Raw genomic sequence first — 15,966 nt, 5'->3', positions numbered from 1 at the left:
ACAACCAGGTTTTAGAGACCGGTAATATAAATTCAAACCAAATCCCTGGTTGGCTGTGTTTGATAAGTAGGCTACGCAAATATATTTTATTTTCAATGTGCACAACAACAACATCCAAAGAAATCACACCTCACTCATTTATTAAACCAGTTCGAATTATACATGAAAATGTATACATAAATACAGTCTATTCATAAAACACAAGCAGGTGGGCTTGATAAGGATGTCACAGATGTCATTCTTGTTATGCATTTAAGATCCAGACAATATAATATTATAATTCATGTTAAATAGTAGAATATAATTAGTGTTTGTTTTATTAAAGAAAACATTCATCAATCAGATTGGCAGAGAACATCAAGATCAGGCAGAGGAGGTTTTGATTTTGTGCATGGCATAAGGGCTAGAGTTGATATGTGGCCAGATGTCTCCATTTGGCATCTCAGGTTTGTCCTCATCCCTTCTCTCTTCCATCACCACTGTCATTATCATCTCTTGGTTGAACATGTCTGGCGTGCGATACTGGCGCGCGAGGTGGCGAAAAGAAGAACGCAAGGAGGCGTCATCGTCATCAAAATCATCTATTAGTCCTCCCTGTGACCTGTGGGAGGACTTTAGCTCATCTCCTAGCTCAGACGCCAAGTCTTTCAGATCTCGAATCAGGGTGGATTTGAGACCGAACAAACACAGCAAGAAGAACAGACCAGCACATATACCGGAGACAAAGTATAAAGCCACTGTCTCCGGAAGACCTTGGGGAAATGGAAAAGAGAGGCCAAATTAACATTTAAAATGTAATAAACGATACATTCAACAATGAAGAGGAGAAGAGATTAAAAAAGTAATTAGTAAAATGCTACCACACTTAGTAAATGAGAAGGCCATTGCTGACTGCTGATGTTAGCAAACCACTAAGAAAGATTAATTGTTTTTGCATTGATTTTTTAAATTACTTTCATGTTACTGGTACATGCTGTAACATTTATGTTTGTATTTAAAAAATGAATAAAACCAAAAAAGAAAAGAAAAGTGAATACTAAGTAAAAATGGCACCAAATCATTTGAACATTCTGGGATCAGGCCACACATCTAACGTACCCTGGATCTGGGAAAAGATTTCCAGAGAGTTGGTGAAAATGTTTTGTGGTCTGGACACACCGGGGCCAGTATACCACCCTCCTGTGAAGGGGGGGAGAGGGGATTGGATCCCGCAGTCAGCAGGACCGTCAACAACCAATGACTGACAGTTATATTATATGTGTCATATGGTTGTGGTCAAAATGTTACATAATACCTTGAAAAAATCTGCAAAATGTTAAGAATTTTAACAAAATAAGAAGGATAATAAAAATGTTTGCTGCTGAATTTATACAAATGACCCCATTCAAAAGCTGACTGTTAATGCATCTTGTTGCCTTCTTTAGCATTAGTATTTTCAGTTTTCACCTTTTGCAATAGTTGTTTATGAATCCTTAGTGTGAAAAGATGGATCTCAAAATCATACAGTCACTGGAAAGGATTCAAATATGCAGAAGATGCTGGAAAACAAAAAAAATCTCAAATTTTTATGATCCCTTTATTTTGTTAAAATTATTAACATTTTACTGATTCTGCAAGGTACATGTGAACTTTTGACCACAATTGTATATCTCATATCCTGTCATATTTTCATTTGCAATACTAACACATGGAATAAGTCGCAGTTATTATGTTAAAATCATCTTTTTAATACAAGCCAGTTTAATACAATGAAAATTAGCTTAGCAATGAAGATCATTTACACCATAAACTCCTTTTTCTTACCATGCGTATAGTCAGAGAGCAAGAAAGGATCTGTGTTTCCACGTCCAACATCTTCCAGTAGATACCGTGGTACTTAAATGCACAACAGCAACAAAGAAAGTGTTTTTATGACTGCTTCAGCAGTGAATAAGTTGATCATAGTTTTTCGAAACCTCTTGAAACTCACCGCAGGTGAAGGAAACTCGCAAGTGCTTTCTGGTGCCAGGGAAACAGGGGTCTCCAAAACCCTGAGCATCAGCCAACACAGAGCAGTTCGTCCTGCCATGACACTTCCTTGACACCCTCCTCAAGGCTGACGGAGACAAGCACTCTAACAGGAAACATAATCTCATCAAATGAATGACCATGATCTCATCAAATGAATGACCATAATCTCATCAAATGAATGACCATGATCTCATCAAATGAATGACCATGATCTTATCAAATGAATTTGAACACATATTTTACTGCCTGTTCTGTTGTGGCAAAACATTCCCACTAGATGGAAGAAGTGTGTTATTTTATTCTCAGACCTATGTCCGTTTTTGTTTTAGCCTCTTGAGGGCACTCAAGGCTGTCGTGCTCCAAGTGGCCAAACGTGGCTGAATAGATGGCCAGAACCGTGTCATTCTTACAGGCCAGCTTCAGCCGCTCATTCTCACACACTGTTTTCGAGCGATGATGCTCTGTGGAGAAGGAAAATCATTGATGTGCTGCTCGGTTATAGTCTCGCTAAAGTGAAGCACAATATACAGTAGGCGTCTCACCAGGCTTGCACTTGTAGGAGACAATGATGTATTTGCTGGTTTCAGGGCAGGGATCTTGACCAAACACAGGACTCACCACAGGAATCTGACACTCCCATCGATCCTGGCACTCAGACATCACTTTCTGACCATGAAAACACATTCTGACTGAAATTCATTATCAATCATTATGAGTTTTATACTGGAGATTTTTGCCTCTAGAATTAAAGAATGAGTAAACGCAGATCAATGATACCTGAATGGCTGTGGTCGATATACAGTCTGTGTTTTCCTCTGTTATGTTTGGGTTTGCGTGTGGGCATAGATATGGACTCGGGACACGGCGTCCATAAAACGCTGAGAGGACAGCCACAGATGTTCTAGTAGGGCATCTGATGGACAGCGTCTCTCCATCACAGGCATGGGCAGTGTGGTTCTTCAGGATCCTGTGGAGGTAATCTAAGGGGAAAAATAGACTGATGTACGCAGACAGCTTTTAAAGTGGTCTAAACATCAGTTGAGCATCACTGTTGCTGAGTAAAGGCACTGCTCAGCATACAGACAAGGCATTGTAAATGCATTTAGAGAACCCACTACACAACAGCATTGTTGACCACAATTGTACACTTATAGTGTAAATCGAGCAATGTGACAATGGACAAACCAACTCCCGCACTTATCTTTTCCTGCAAATGCAAATGTGGTTGACATTATGATGTCTTCTTAGGTACTATGAGTGCTATCTTACAAATACAGTTATACAATAACAGAGATTTCCAACTGGTGGGTCGGAACCCAGGACAGGAAAATAAAATAAAATGAAATGATAATAATTTTGCCCTAGGAGTGCCTATGCAGTTATTAATAAAAGTTTATTAATAATTAACTTATTAATGTTTCTTATTGATTATTAAACATTAATAATAATGTGTGTTTTTTTATGGGACTGGATGGTAATTGGTAATAATACATTTCTTGATAGGCCAAGTATTATTAATATATTTCAGTGTTTTAAGCACGTTTGTTATAAAATTAAATAAATAAATTCTTTTGGTGATTCTAAAAAAGATCTATAGACAATCATAAATCAACTTTATCAATGAAAAGTTTAAAAAGTCAATTAAATTTAAATTTCAAGTTAAGCTGCTATTGATTTATTGTTTCTTTTGAAAATGTTATTTTTCAAATACTGCAGTGAAAGAGAGAGGCAGAGGTCAGGGACAGCCATGTAGTCAGAGGAAATGACCCCTAAAAGATTTGAAAGCGCTCTGCACTGCAGATTTGAGATTTAAACGTTATGAAGTGGACAACATGAACGAGGGACAGTGCAGAACATTTCCCTCTCTAGATGCATTTTCTCTTTCTTATCCTCCACTTTTCCACACAGCTCAGGTTTCAAGCTTGTCATGTTTTTAACATGCCCTAGCCTATTCAGTATGTTCATTGGACCATATCTTTTGAGTATTCAATGAGAAGGAACTGGATCAAGGGTAATGTCTGGCCCGTACCTCTCTCTGTCTCTCTTGGGTTAGGCCATTCTGCATCTGTAGAGCCCTCTGTTATGCAGTGCCAGGCACAGACACACTCACAAATAAACACAATGAGCTATTCTTGGCTGATTATCACTCTTGAAGCCATTATGTATTGTATAGGGGGGAGATACAGAAACACAATCAGAAACAATTAAATCAAGAAGCCAACATGTGTCACTGAAATGCCTTAAGCAATCAAAATATAAAATGCATGAATACATTTTTTTACCTACGACATATAAACACTTCTGTTGGACTTATATTTGTGGATTAGTGTATTTGAGTGTATTTGCCCCTAACATATTATACACTTTGTCAACCAGCTTCAACACAAAATGTTTGTCTTTGGTTCAGAATGGGTTAATGTTGCCTTGCCTTCCAATATGGATTGTGCTCAAACAATAGAAGAGGAAGGGACACCCATCTCTCTTAAGCTGATGCTCTACAGATTGTTGACAAAGACTATGTAAAAGACAAAATACGGAATGTTCCCTTTCCTTTGGGAGTTACGCTCCAAGACAGCATGCAGTATTTCCTCTATCATAGCCACAAAATTCGAGGAAAACACTTACCAGAGAAATCTGGAGCTGATGAGGATGGCCCTGTGTTGACAGCTAGGGCGAATGAGAGGAAACACCAGGACCAACAAGAGCTCCATAAAGACATAGTGCACAACGCACATTACGAACCGCTGTGATTTTTAACTTGGAGAAGTTGTTTGGCTGTTTACTGCCCTCTGACTTCTGACCAGGAGAAAAGGGTCAATGGTGACATTGTGCTGAGCGGAGAACAAGCACTCTTTCAACAGCACTGACACTGACACACATTTGTCTCATTGCACTGTTTAGACAGTTTCATGCTTGTTTTCCATTTAAGCCAAAAGGGCTTTTTGAGGTGACAAGGTTCACACGTCTGTTTAATAAGTAGCCACCCTGATGATAATAAATGTAGTTTCTAGTCAAATGCACAGCAAAAATCACTTTCTTAATCAGTATTTTAGTCTTGTTTTAAGTAAAAACAAGTTAAATTAACCTGATAGTTTTCATATATTGTTCATATAGCCAACATCTATCTAAATGTAGAAGTAGATGTTCTTTTGAACTAATCCTGAAAAAAAAATCATCATGCTTTACACTAAATTTACACTAAATGATTAATTAGCCAAACTATTTTCAACATTGATAATAAAAAAATAAAAATAAAAAAAAACATTTCTGGAGGGTGGCGTAACGGCTGTACATTTTTTTGTTTTCTTGAGTTGATCTTGTTTTAAGGATGTTTAATTTTTACTGGAAAAAAAGATAAATTCTGAATAACACTTGCAGTTTTTGTGTAACAATGCATTAAATCAGATTTCTCTCCATTTCTCTTCAGTAAGAAAAACCTCAAAACAAGTCTTTGCTGAGCTTGACGGTTTTGTTTCCTTTGCTTGCATTTATGTATAAACGACAGAAGTGGGTCCTCATGATCAACATTGGGATCCTGTTTAGGGAGATAAAACAAGGATTTTCCAAGCTGTGTGTTCCCAGCTGCTGGATGTCCTGTAGATAGCCTATCATCTCAGGATAAGTGCTTCCTCACTCAGGCTGAGGAAGAGAGAGGTCAGTGGTTAGTGAGCGCATCACATTTCTCTCTATTCCAGAAATACTATAGGAGAAGCAACTCTGTTGCAACTAAATATATTGCTGGTAAATATGAGTCGTCAGTCTGCTATCTCTATAAGGACAGTATGTTTTCTGAACATGCAATGAATATTGAGCAGAGGTCAGAAAACATGTAGGGCTTTTTATATAGTGCATCTTAGCTTTCTCAGCACTTTGTCAATTTAATCACCCTCCCCAAGTTAAAGAACCACAACCCCCACATATGAGATTGGTCTGGTGCCTGAGAGGAATGTTTGCGATTTAAATTGAAGCTGTGTTGAGTATGGAGACAAATGCTGTACAATAATGTGCTGACCTTTGACATGTTTGCTTAGTGATTGCAGCGGTGGCATCAGATTAGAGGCTTACTATTTTGCGTTGTTACAGCTCATCATCTCCATGGTGATTTCTTGTTTGGTGGTATATTCCATGTGGTGGCGCAGTATGTTAACGGGAAAGAGAAGCTAGCATGGACTAAAACAGCTCAGATTTGTTACTCATAATATCCTGTTGGCTTCAGGAGGAGGGAGTACTGGCATGGCTGATGCCACATTTCCTGTGCTAGCCGAAGTGGAGCTAGCTTAATTTCCTGGATTTGTAAAGAGTTTCCATGTCAGGCTCTTTCTTTGTATATACAACATAATCACCAGCCTTTTACTTAAAGGGATAGTTCACCCCAAAATAAACATTTTGCCATCATTTACTCTCATGTCATTGAAAACCTTTTCTTCTTCTTCTATGGAACACCAATGAAGATATTTAGTCAATTAAATTAAATTATAGAGACCATGGGCTGACCATCTCCACCATTATAATTTGCTTTACTATATTGATGTACATTACAAAAAATAACGCTTTAAAAAATCTTGACAGACATGGTCATTCACTATCACAGCTTGAGCATTCATGAAACACTCATCAAACATGAGGATAAATGATGAAGGAATTTTCATTTTTAGGTGAACTATCCTTTTAAAAGTGTCTACAACCACTTTTAAAAGTCTTTGTGAGGAAAGAAGAAAGCAATTATTTGCTTTCTTGATATGTCTGCTTTTTGCGGTAATTTTGTTTAGACTAGTGTGAATTCCCCAGAATTATGCAATAAAGCCCCTCAATACAACATCTGTGTGCTGAATGAGGAAATGAAACTCTTTAGGGACTGAAAACAATTATGTAAGAATGGCATTCTGTCATTAAATTGTCTGTTTTATAGTGCTGGTGTACGAGATGAATTTTAGTCTAAGTTTGTGTAAGAGATTAATTGTTTGCTTTAAGTTGTTCTAAGCGTCTTTCCAGGTTAATATGCTCAATTATAAGGGGAAGCCATAGATGACGGAATTGTTTCCTCTGACTCAAACATGACTGCATAGGGAATGAGGGGAACTATTTGTTTAAAGAGAACCCATCCCTTGAGAATGATCACATACCCACACCCTCATTTGTCTACTCACACACACAACTGTGTATCTCTTAGCAATATACTTGTAATGTTTTATTATGCACACACTACCCCTACTCATACCAGAGAACGGTATTTTAGATTTAAAAAAACAAAACAAAACAAAACATAATTTACTTATGAATCATTATTCCAATCGAGGAAATCCCCAAACGTCCCCCAAAGGATTTAGCTCATTTTCAGGGGTTGAAAAACACACAAAAACCACATTTGCTTTCTGCTGTGCCTCAACTGATATCAAAAGTATTTGGCAGGGGTTACTGGAAGTTAGAAAACTTCCAGAGAAGTGTAGATAATAGTGAAAGAGCAGAATGAGTCAGAATTCCAAATGGCCGCTAGAAAAAAAAGAAAAAAGACTGGAACAGAGAAGAGCAAGTACCTTCACTCTTTTGTCTGACATGCGAGAGCAATTAAATATCTTCTTTAAAATAATTAGTTCATGTATAGTAAAACAGCCTCTCCATTACACAGCTGAAAGGGGCACATAGTGATTGAACATATGGGAGAGGGTAATGTTAGTAAGAGGTAGAAGTGTTAATAGTCTGTATGAATGGAATGTGGCCCCTGCTTCACGTCTGCGATAACCCTGTGACGTTTCTCCTGAGTGTAAGTGCGTGCTGGATAAAATGAAAAGCTATTTTTGAGCTCTCTGACACAGCCTGGCAGCACAGTTATATAGTTAGGGTCACGCCCATCCTCTCTAGCCTCCCTCCCTCCTGACTTTTAAAATGTGTTTGCGGAGGGAGAAAGCAGAAAGCAAGAGTCTGACCAACTTTCATCTCCGAACGCTGACACACATTACAGGCGTGTACCAATCTTTGGGGGAACTTCTACTGTCTGGTTGATTTGTGGAATAATTTTCACAGAGGTCTGGAATTATCAAAGTCTTTTTCCTCCAGGAAAGAAATGGCACTCAGACAAGACTCAGATAAAGAACCACGCATTGAGCTCTTCATAAAGGTCAGTTGTTCAATGTTAAAATGAAACATTTTAATTCCAATAAAGTAACTACATTTTCAGGTGTCGGATCATAAATATAAGAATAATTTAAATAGAAAAATAAATAGTTCAAATAAGCTAATAAGCCACTAATTGGCATTATGTAATCCTTACTGTTGGAATAGAGATGTTAAACTCAATAATTTTAGCCTTTGATCAAAATTTTGTAGTTAATAATATAGTTTATGATGCACCGTTTGCCTCTTATTTTCCAGTGTATGTAATTTTCTAATAGACGAGACTATATTCTACTTAACATTCTGAAAAAATAATAAAAGGCTTGTGAATATACATGAGCCTGTTGCCAAAAGTTATTTTGTTGAATAGTACTCTACAAAGACACCATGAACCAAGATCTTCCAGTGCTCTATCAGTGCTTTTTGTCCATTTGGGCACCATGAATCAGAGGTTGATTTGGGCGTTTACAGTCAATTCAGTTAACATATGCAATACTGTAGACTGGATAGTATGGTTGATATGCAACTGTTCGCCTTTACGCTTTTCTTTATCAGAACAGACGAACAGACAGCATTGGGATCATCTTATCACCACACATGCACACGCACTGAAAGATTGACAGCTCTTGGATCCCTGTCGTCACACCCATAAACACGCGTACGTTTCCTATAGATCCCATTACCAGTTGAACTACAGTTCATTAACTAAATGAGTAGAATATGAATGTGCGGTGACCTTTAGATCCTAAAGATAATCAAAGCTTTGAAGATGGTCACCATTTATTACAGAAGTTATGTATATAGTCCAGCTGTTTGTGTTCTTATTTTAAAAAATGCGTATAATGGACGGTAGAAGCATTGTTCAGGTCTGTTATCTCCCTCTTCTAGACAATTCCTGCTTTTCCTCTCTTTGGATCTTTTGAATTTTCCTCCCACACCCATACAAAACATGGACTATTTATGTCCTATTCTTTTTAAAGGGAGGGACATATTTATTTAAAAATAAAAGCTATCCATCAACATTAATAATAATAGACCGCTGGATCTGAGAGAACCCAAACATGTTTAAATATTTTAAGAACATTGCTATGTTTCTCACACTTAAGAAAATGGTTTATTCAGGGGGAATTTTGTGCAGAAAGTAGCATTCTGAAACATCACGTAAACACAAGCGTTGTTTACTTATGCTACTTTCACGGCCCAAAAGAAGGAAGGATTTTTCCGTACTTACTTTGCACAGGTGTTTTACCTGTATTTTGAATTGAATTGAATAGGGTTAAAGGAAATGTCTGTCAACTTAATGGATAATGTCCTGGCAGAAAATCATCAGTCCCTTTTCTGCTTTTACTGTTTTTTATTTTTTACAGAATTGAGATAAAACGGTTTAAAATACCTGGAATTCTGTCATGTAAAAGCATAAGAGACATTCTTACATAAAATTCTTAGTGAAATTTGAAGTGGTAGTACTGATGTTAAATTCTGTTCTTTGAATTTGAAGTCATTATATAAGAATGGTTTCTGCTTTTACTGTATTTTTTATCAAATAGATGCAATGTGAGCATAAGAGACTTCTTTCAAAAACATAAAAAGATCTTATCTATATTTGCATATCGCAAATGCCATTTGTGTCCTACGCAACTTTCTAGGAATAACCAGTGTGTATGTAAACATAATGATTAAAATATCAGGTTCCTGAAACTTCACACTTTAGTTTTCTCAGTGTTATCTTATGATATAACCGATGGGTTGAACCTTAAAGTAATTTCTGCCTCTACTGGGTTTTGATTAAGAGGATGGTTCACCAAAAAATGTACATTCTGTCATCATTTACTCATCCTTATGGCGTTCCTGACTTTTTTCCTTCTGCAGAATAGTAGGGTCCAAACTGTCAGTTTATGGACAACAAACAAACAAATAAATAAAATACTGACACATGCTTCAAATATATTTTATGCTCAACAGAAGATAAGGTCATACAGGTTTGAAACATGAGGGTGAATTTATAATGACAGACTTCATATTTGGGTGAACTATCCTTTTAAGTCAGAAAAACATATGAAAAGAACTGAAAGACTAAATAAATGTTAATATCAAATGTATTATTAAAATATTTTATACATACAGGGTCTTTGCTGGGACACAAAACAGAAAAAACAGTCCAGTCAATTTTAACAAAACATGAGGGTTAAGGAAATCTATAATGTGTGTTTCTCAGTCTACATGTAGGCTATATATATAACCTTGTGTCTGATGTGAAACTTTGATACTGACCATGGATTTCTCTTTTTTGTCTCAAGGCGGGTCATGATGGAGAGAATGTGGGGAACTGTCCCTTCTGTCAGAGACTCTTCATGGTTCTTTGGCTGAAAGGAGTCAAGTTCACAGTAACCACCGTTGACATGAGGAAGTAAGCATCACTTTAAGCTTTCATTTCACTGAAACAGTAAGGCCATGCATGAAATTTATGCATATTCTAGGCACATGCTTGAACATCCAGGAGGGCCCAATTACAATGAGGAGAAATAATACAATTATTAGTATTATTTTTCAGTCTAATGCTAAAACTCTGTAAATTAATAACATTTAAAATATAATCGCTGTCTGTGAGTTTTGCAAATATTTAACAGATGAAAAGTATAAAAACAGCTTGTGACTAAATCTCGTAACTCCATTGGCTCCTCAAACTGTCGGTAAAACCTCATAACTCCACCCTGCCTCAATCTTGAATGAAGTGCGCACACATTTTGGTGGACCGTCTGCTTGTTTGCAATGCAAAGGCAAATAAAGAACTGGTTGTTTGAATAAGTACAGCGTTTTCTAAACTTAAAAAACACTATAAATAATGTCTAAATGTATTTGAGGAGCGGAGAAGAGTAACTTAGTCTAGCATTTGCCGAGTCAGTGCCAATACTAAACATGGGATGTTGGCCAAATGACAGAAAAAAATAAGAGCACACATAGCTTCAGCTAAACTTCATAATCTGTAAGTTGATGAAAACGTAAAGCGATGCACTTACTGCCTCAGATGTGGCCGTTCTAATGACGGGGATACAATTATTTTGTCTGTCACATTATGAGGTAAACCCGGCCCTGGGTAAGGCTATCAACTGGAATGGAATTCAGTATACAAATAGTGAAATCTGAGGAATTCTGGACTAGCATGCGAGATGTGATAACACTGGGGGCGGTCAAAGTACAGAAGGTGTACTACAAACAGGATGAAGGGAGTGTGAACTTTCCCATTGCCCTGTTCCCATCTAGGCCTAATTCTTCAAATGCAACTTTCATGTACTTAGCAGCTGAACACTCCTATATCCGTGTGCTTTGAGTGCTAAGTGAGTTTAATACTATTTTAAAGAAGTATTAATCACTTTAGATCTCATTGAAAGACTATCTGTAAACAATAAATGACTTCATATTGACCATGTCCGCACCCTGTGGCTTACACTCCCTCTGCTCTGCTCCACCCTGTGTTGTTTAGGAAGCCAGAAGAGCTGAAGGATTTAGCTCCAGGTACCAACCCTCCTTTCCTCCTGTACAATGGCACGCTGAAGACTGACTTCATAAAGATCGAAGAGTTCCTGGAGACCACACTCGCCCCTCCTCGGTATTGTGCTTGTCTGTGAGCTTATGTAATGCTATATCAAACATTGGCTTCACACGAAAGCCTTTCACAATGAGACATTATTCTAGTGTTGTTCTGTCATAAGTCGCATGACTGCACTCATTTAAGTAATATCTGACACACTTTCATTCCTGTGACAATGAAATCATCAATTTCAAAGACTATGCTCCCGGAGTCCCGGTATACTTGAGAATAGTTCTTGCTGATCTTTTTCATTTTGTTCCAAAGAAGCATGCATTAAAATGATAAAAAGTGATAGTAAAGACATTTATATTGTTACAAAAGATGCTGTTCTTTCGAACTTTCTAAGAATTCTGAAAAGAAAAAAGGAAATTGTATCAGGGTTTCCACAAATATATTAGGCAAATCAGCATATTATAATGATTTCTGAAGGATCATGTGACACTGAAGACTGGCATAATGGCTGATGAAAATTCAGCTTTGCCATCACAGGAATAAATAACCTTTTAAAATATGATTTTACTGTATTTTTTATCAAACAAATGCAGCCTTGGTGAGCATAAGACACTTATTTCTCACCCCACACAGTAGTGTATAATATAACAGACTATGTGTGACATTTTTAACATGCATTATATGGATGAGCTTAATTGTTTTGTTTTTTTTTGAGTGTCAGTATTATCATGTGAATGATGGATGTGTATATTTTAGGTATGTGATGACTGGCTTTAAATATTTCCCTCTGTCTTATCCTGTCAGCTATCCTCATCTCAGCCCCCGCTACAAAGAGTCATTTGATGTTGGTGCTGACATTTTTGCCAAGTTTTCTGCGTTTATCAAGAACAGCCCAAACAATGCCTGTGAGTTACAACACCTATATATTACATTTTAAATATATAAAAACCAGCATGATTGTGTAAAACTGCAACAGTTAGATTCACAAGAAATTAATTTAGAAAAACTTACATTTTAGACGCGATGTTGCGAAAATACTTCCAAAAAGCAGAATTGTTGCATTGAATCATTCATAACAAGATTCGCTTGTGTCGTTTGAATGAATCAGAATTTGAAAACGAATCGGTTGATTGAACGAATGGTTTAGTGACTCATAAATATTTGTCGCCACCTACTGGTGTAACGATGTAACCTGCAGAAAGAGTCCATGAAAATACCTAATGGAAAATACACACCACTGACTGGAAGCTGAGTGATACAAGCAGTTAAAATAAATAAATAAATAAAGATTTTCTCTGTCATGATCAGTATAGTTTTATCAAGCTGATTTTTACAACATAGGTCTATTGACTTAATCAGATTCATGCATTGACACTTAACAACAGAACAAAGTCTGAATATAAATATGAATAAATATGAATATATCTGAATATTTTTCTCTTCTATTTGATTCCTCAGTCCAAGAAAAAGCCTTATTGAGGGAGTTCAAGCGTCTGGATGATTATCTGAAAACTCCACTTCAGGACGAGCTCGATCAAAACATCAGCGAATCCAAAAGAAAGTTCCTTGACGGCGACCGCTTGACACTGGCAGACTGCAACTTGCTACCAAAGCTGCACGTCATCAAGGTGATACGCCTCTGTGGTTTACAGACACACGCATACACAGGCCTCTATAAAGCTGTTTCATTTTAAATACATAATTATGTGTTCCTTTTCTTTTTGGTTTTGTAGGTTGCTGCCAGGAAGTACTGCAGTTTTGAGATTCCTGCTCAGTTCACTGGAGTGTGGCGTTACCTGCAGAATGCACGTGAGAGAGAAGAGTTCAGCCAGACCTGTCCAGCTGACATTGAAATTGAGAAAACCTATCTGAGTGTGGCCAAGAGGAACTGAACTTCAGATTATTGAGGACATGAGGGGTTAAATGTTTAAATAGTGTAAATAGTTTAACATTTCAGTTTATACATTTATAGGCATCTACATAGTTCACAGTTATAAATATATTACAGCAAACACAAAAGGCACACTGACTGAACACAGTTTGCTTATGCACTTTCATTGTGCCTGTGATCTCAGAGCCCACTACAATACTTTTGAGTGACTGCTACTGTCAAACAGGCATTATTCTGGTAGTTTTAGAAGTTATAGGATCTTTTGCAAACGATCTTGAGCACAACAGGCGAGTTGTGCTTTTAACAGAATGTAACATTTTTGTGCATAATGTATATATGTATTTTACGTTCATTATGGCATATTCGGTTTTATGTATATCTTTTAATCATCTGAAAGAATGAGTTGAAAACACAAATGTGCAGTACATGAATCAATGAGTATTGCGTCAGTAATGGTTGTTTAGTATTAAAGGTTATTGTGGCAGATGTACTGAGTGGCGCAAACACCATTGTTAGACATCACGATTGTTTAAAAAAGAGATTAAACTGCTTTCTTTCAAATTTTACTTAAAATAAAATTTATTTCATACATATCACCACTTTGTCTTTATCTTTTCATGTGAATGTCAAAGCATATACAGAGCTTTGGTGAAAGATGGTGATGACTGGATTGAAAAACAAAACAAAAATACACAAATATTACAACTGATCTGTTTTTACCTAGACTATATTTATTTTACAGTTGCAGTTCTAGGTCAGTTTTCATTTATGATAAAAAATACATTCATATTCCTGTTAGATTACTTTATATATCTATAAATATAAAACAATATTCACAATGTCAAAGGGCAGCTGAATGGATATATGGGGGGGGGGGAGACAAAGGCATACATTTTAAGTGTTTGTACATGAAGGGATGTTAGGCTGGTCCTCTGTCCATCTCAGCCGATTCATTCCTAGTTTGTAACACAATATTTCCAAAAACAGGCTGTAAAGGGAAGGACAAAATAACTTTGAGTATATATTGATATTTATACACACTACCATACATATGTATATATATAATCTGCGCTACATACAGTATATAGGAACCTCACCTCTCTTATTGTTTTTGGGCAAGCTTTGCTCAGATCGTAGATAGCCTTGAGAACGCAGGTTATCAGCTGCTGCTAGTTTTAAAACAACTGCTTTCAAGTCATCCACCTAAAGACACAGACCAGACTGTTTCAGTATCACACAAGAAACAAAGAAAGAAAGAAAGACAGACAGAAAAAAGAAAGAATTGCAAATTCATTACAAAGAGAATGATCATACCATGTTATTCATTTTCTCTTGCTGCAAAATTTCTTTTGTACCTAGATAGACAGAAAAAGTGAAAACGGTATCCTTTCTAATAACGTGATGAATGTTCTCTAAATAACAAGTGTCCAAGAGTCCCTGTCTCACCTCTCTGGATCAGGACAGGGAGGACAGTTTTGATGTCCCTTTGCTCTGTTAAATCATTGCTTTGTCTCTCTTCGACCTCTGCCACCAGTTTCTGAATCAGTTCTGCGAAATGAAATATCATATTTTGGTAATAATTTAAAATTATTTACAAAAAAAAGGGGAAAAAAAGACAGAAAAGGATTAAATTACAAGCAAAACTAAAAAAAGTCAATAGATTTAAAAAAAAACAAAAAAAACTCTAGTTTGAATTTCCTCAATTGTCCAAAAACAGATGTCCCTTCTGTTTCAAGTTAAATGTCTATTTTTAAAAGGTGCAGTGGAAAGATTAAATTGTCTAGTAAGATCAAGCTCATGGGTGTTTATAAAATGTTCCCTATACTGCCTTTCACCACTTCCTTTTCAACATTTACACTGGAAGCAGAAGAGACATTAAGCACTCAGCAATGTCTATAAATATACCAGTCGCAGTTACTCCACATGAGCTTCATCATACATTTACAACAAACATCATGAGCTTGCCAAATCTCAAAAGTCTCAAAAGTTGATCTCACCTTCCTGCTGTGGCAGTGCCGTGTCTGAGTATAGAGGCAGAGCATGAGTTCTCCGCGCAGAGCAAACCACAGCCAGAATGTAGAGCAGTGCCAAGGACAACATGTTGAGAGGATCACGGGTGACTTCAGTCTTCAGTGCTCTTGCCCCAGCCGGCATCTTCAGTTTTATATCATCCGAGGCCATCTATCCTGAAGGGATCAATACTGCTCGTGTCACCCCATCCCAGTGTTAATGGTTTTGACGTGATGTCCTCTCGTCATAGACACAATTAAGAGTGTGCTGTCAATTCAGACAGAGCCTATCTCTGCTTGCACAGAAACCCTAACAAATGTTTACTCTTCACTACCCATCAGTGACTGCTCTGACGCCTCAGATTCTTTATGTCTCATACCTGACATTGCATGACGCATTTTAC

General features: G+C 37.0%; 3 protein-coding genes across 5 annotated transcripts; 1 reads left to right on the top strand and 2 right to left on the bottom strand.

Annotated features, from left to right (window-relative positions):
* Window positions 1-113: 113 nt before the first annotated feature.
* Window positions 114-4,857, bottom strand: LOC311094743 (protein eva-1 homolog C). Of its 3 annotated transcripts, XM_084132890.1 has the most exons (8): window positions 4,636-4,857; window positions 2,788-2,990; window positions 2,553-2,676; window positions 2,319-2,471; window positions 1,970-2,113; window positions 1,804-1,875; window positions 1,099-1,179; window positions 114-752 (listed from the first exon to the last, which is right to left on the bottom strand). In XM_084132890.1, the coding sequence occupies exons 1-8, from the start codon at window positions 4,727-4,729 to the stop codon at window positions 364-366; spliced, it is 1,260 nt and encodes a 419-aa protein (XP_083989016.1). In that variant the 5' UTR covers window positions 4,730-4,857; the 3' UTR covers window positions 114-363. The 3 variants fall into 3 exon arrangements, with proteins under 3 accessions (XP_083989016.1, XP_083989017.1, XP_083989018.1); XM_084132891.1 differs by lacking the exon at window positions 1,099-1,179 and having other exon boundaries at window positions 4,636-4,855; XM_084132892.1 differs by lacking the exon at window positions 4,636-4,857 and having other exon boundaries at window positions 2,553-2,672.
* A 2,959-nt stretch (window positions 4,858-7,816) lies between these two features.
* On the top strand, window positions 7,817-14,149 carry clic2 (chloride intracellular channel 2). The gene is made up of 6 exons (XM_084133282.1): window positions 7,817-8,125; window positions 10,419-10,528; window positions 11,603-11,728; window positions 12,467-12,567; window positions 13,121-13,290; window positions 13,396-14,149. Exons 1-6 carry the CDS (start codon window positions 8,072-8,074, stop codon window positions 13,552-13,554), a joined length of 720 nt encoding a protein of 239 aa, XP_083989408.1. The 5' UTR covers window positions 7,817-8,071; the 3' UTR covers window positions 13,555-14,149.
* A 147-nt stretch (window positions 14,150-14,296) lies between these two features.
* Window positions 14,297-15,757, bottom strand: urp1 (urotensin-related peptide 1). Its single transcript, XM_084133283.1, has 5 exons — window positions 15,551-15,757; window positions 15,000-15,101; window positions 14,868-14,908; window positions 14,651-14,756; window positions 14,297-14,541 (listed from the first exon to the last, which is right to left on the bottom strand). The coding sequence occupies exons 1-5, from the start codon at window positions 15,732-15,734 to the stop codon at window positions 14,510-14,512; spliced, it is 465 nt and encodes a 154-aa protein (XP_083989409.1). The 5' UTR covers window positions 15,735-15,757; the 3' UTR covers window positions 14,297-14,509.
* Between the last annotated feature and the right edge of the window lie 209 nt (window positions 15,758-15,966).

This window comes from Abramis brama (assembly GCF_963993115.1).
Source record: "Abramis brama genome assembly, chromosome: 13".
NCBI lineage: Eukaryota > Metazoa > Chordata > Actinopteri > Cypriniformes > Leuciscidae > Abramis > Abramis brama.
The sequence above is the reverse complement of the archived record's forward strand: the minus strand, read 5'-3'. Positions and strand labels throughout refer to the sequence as shown.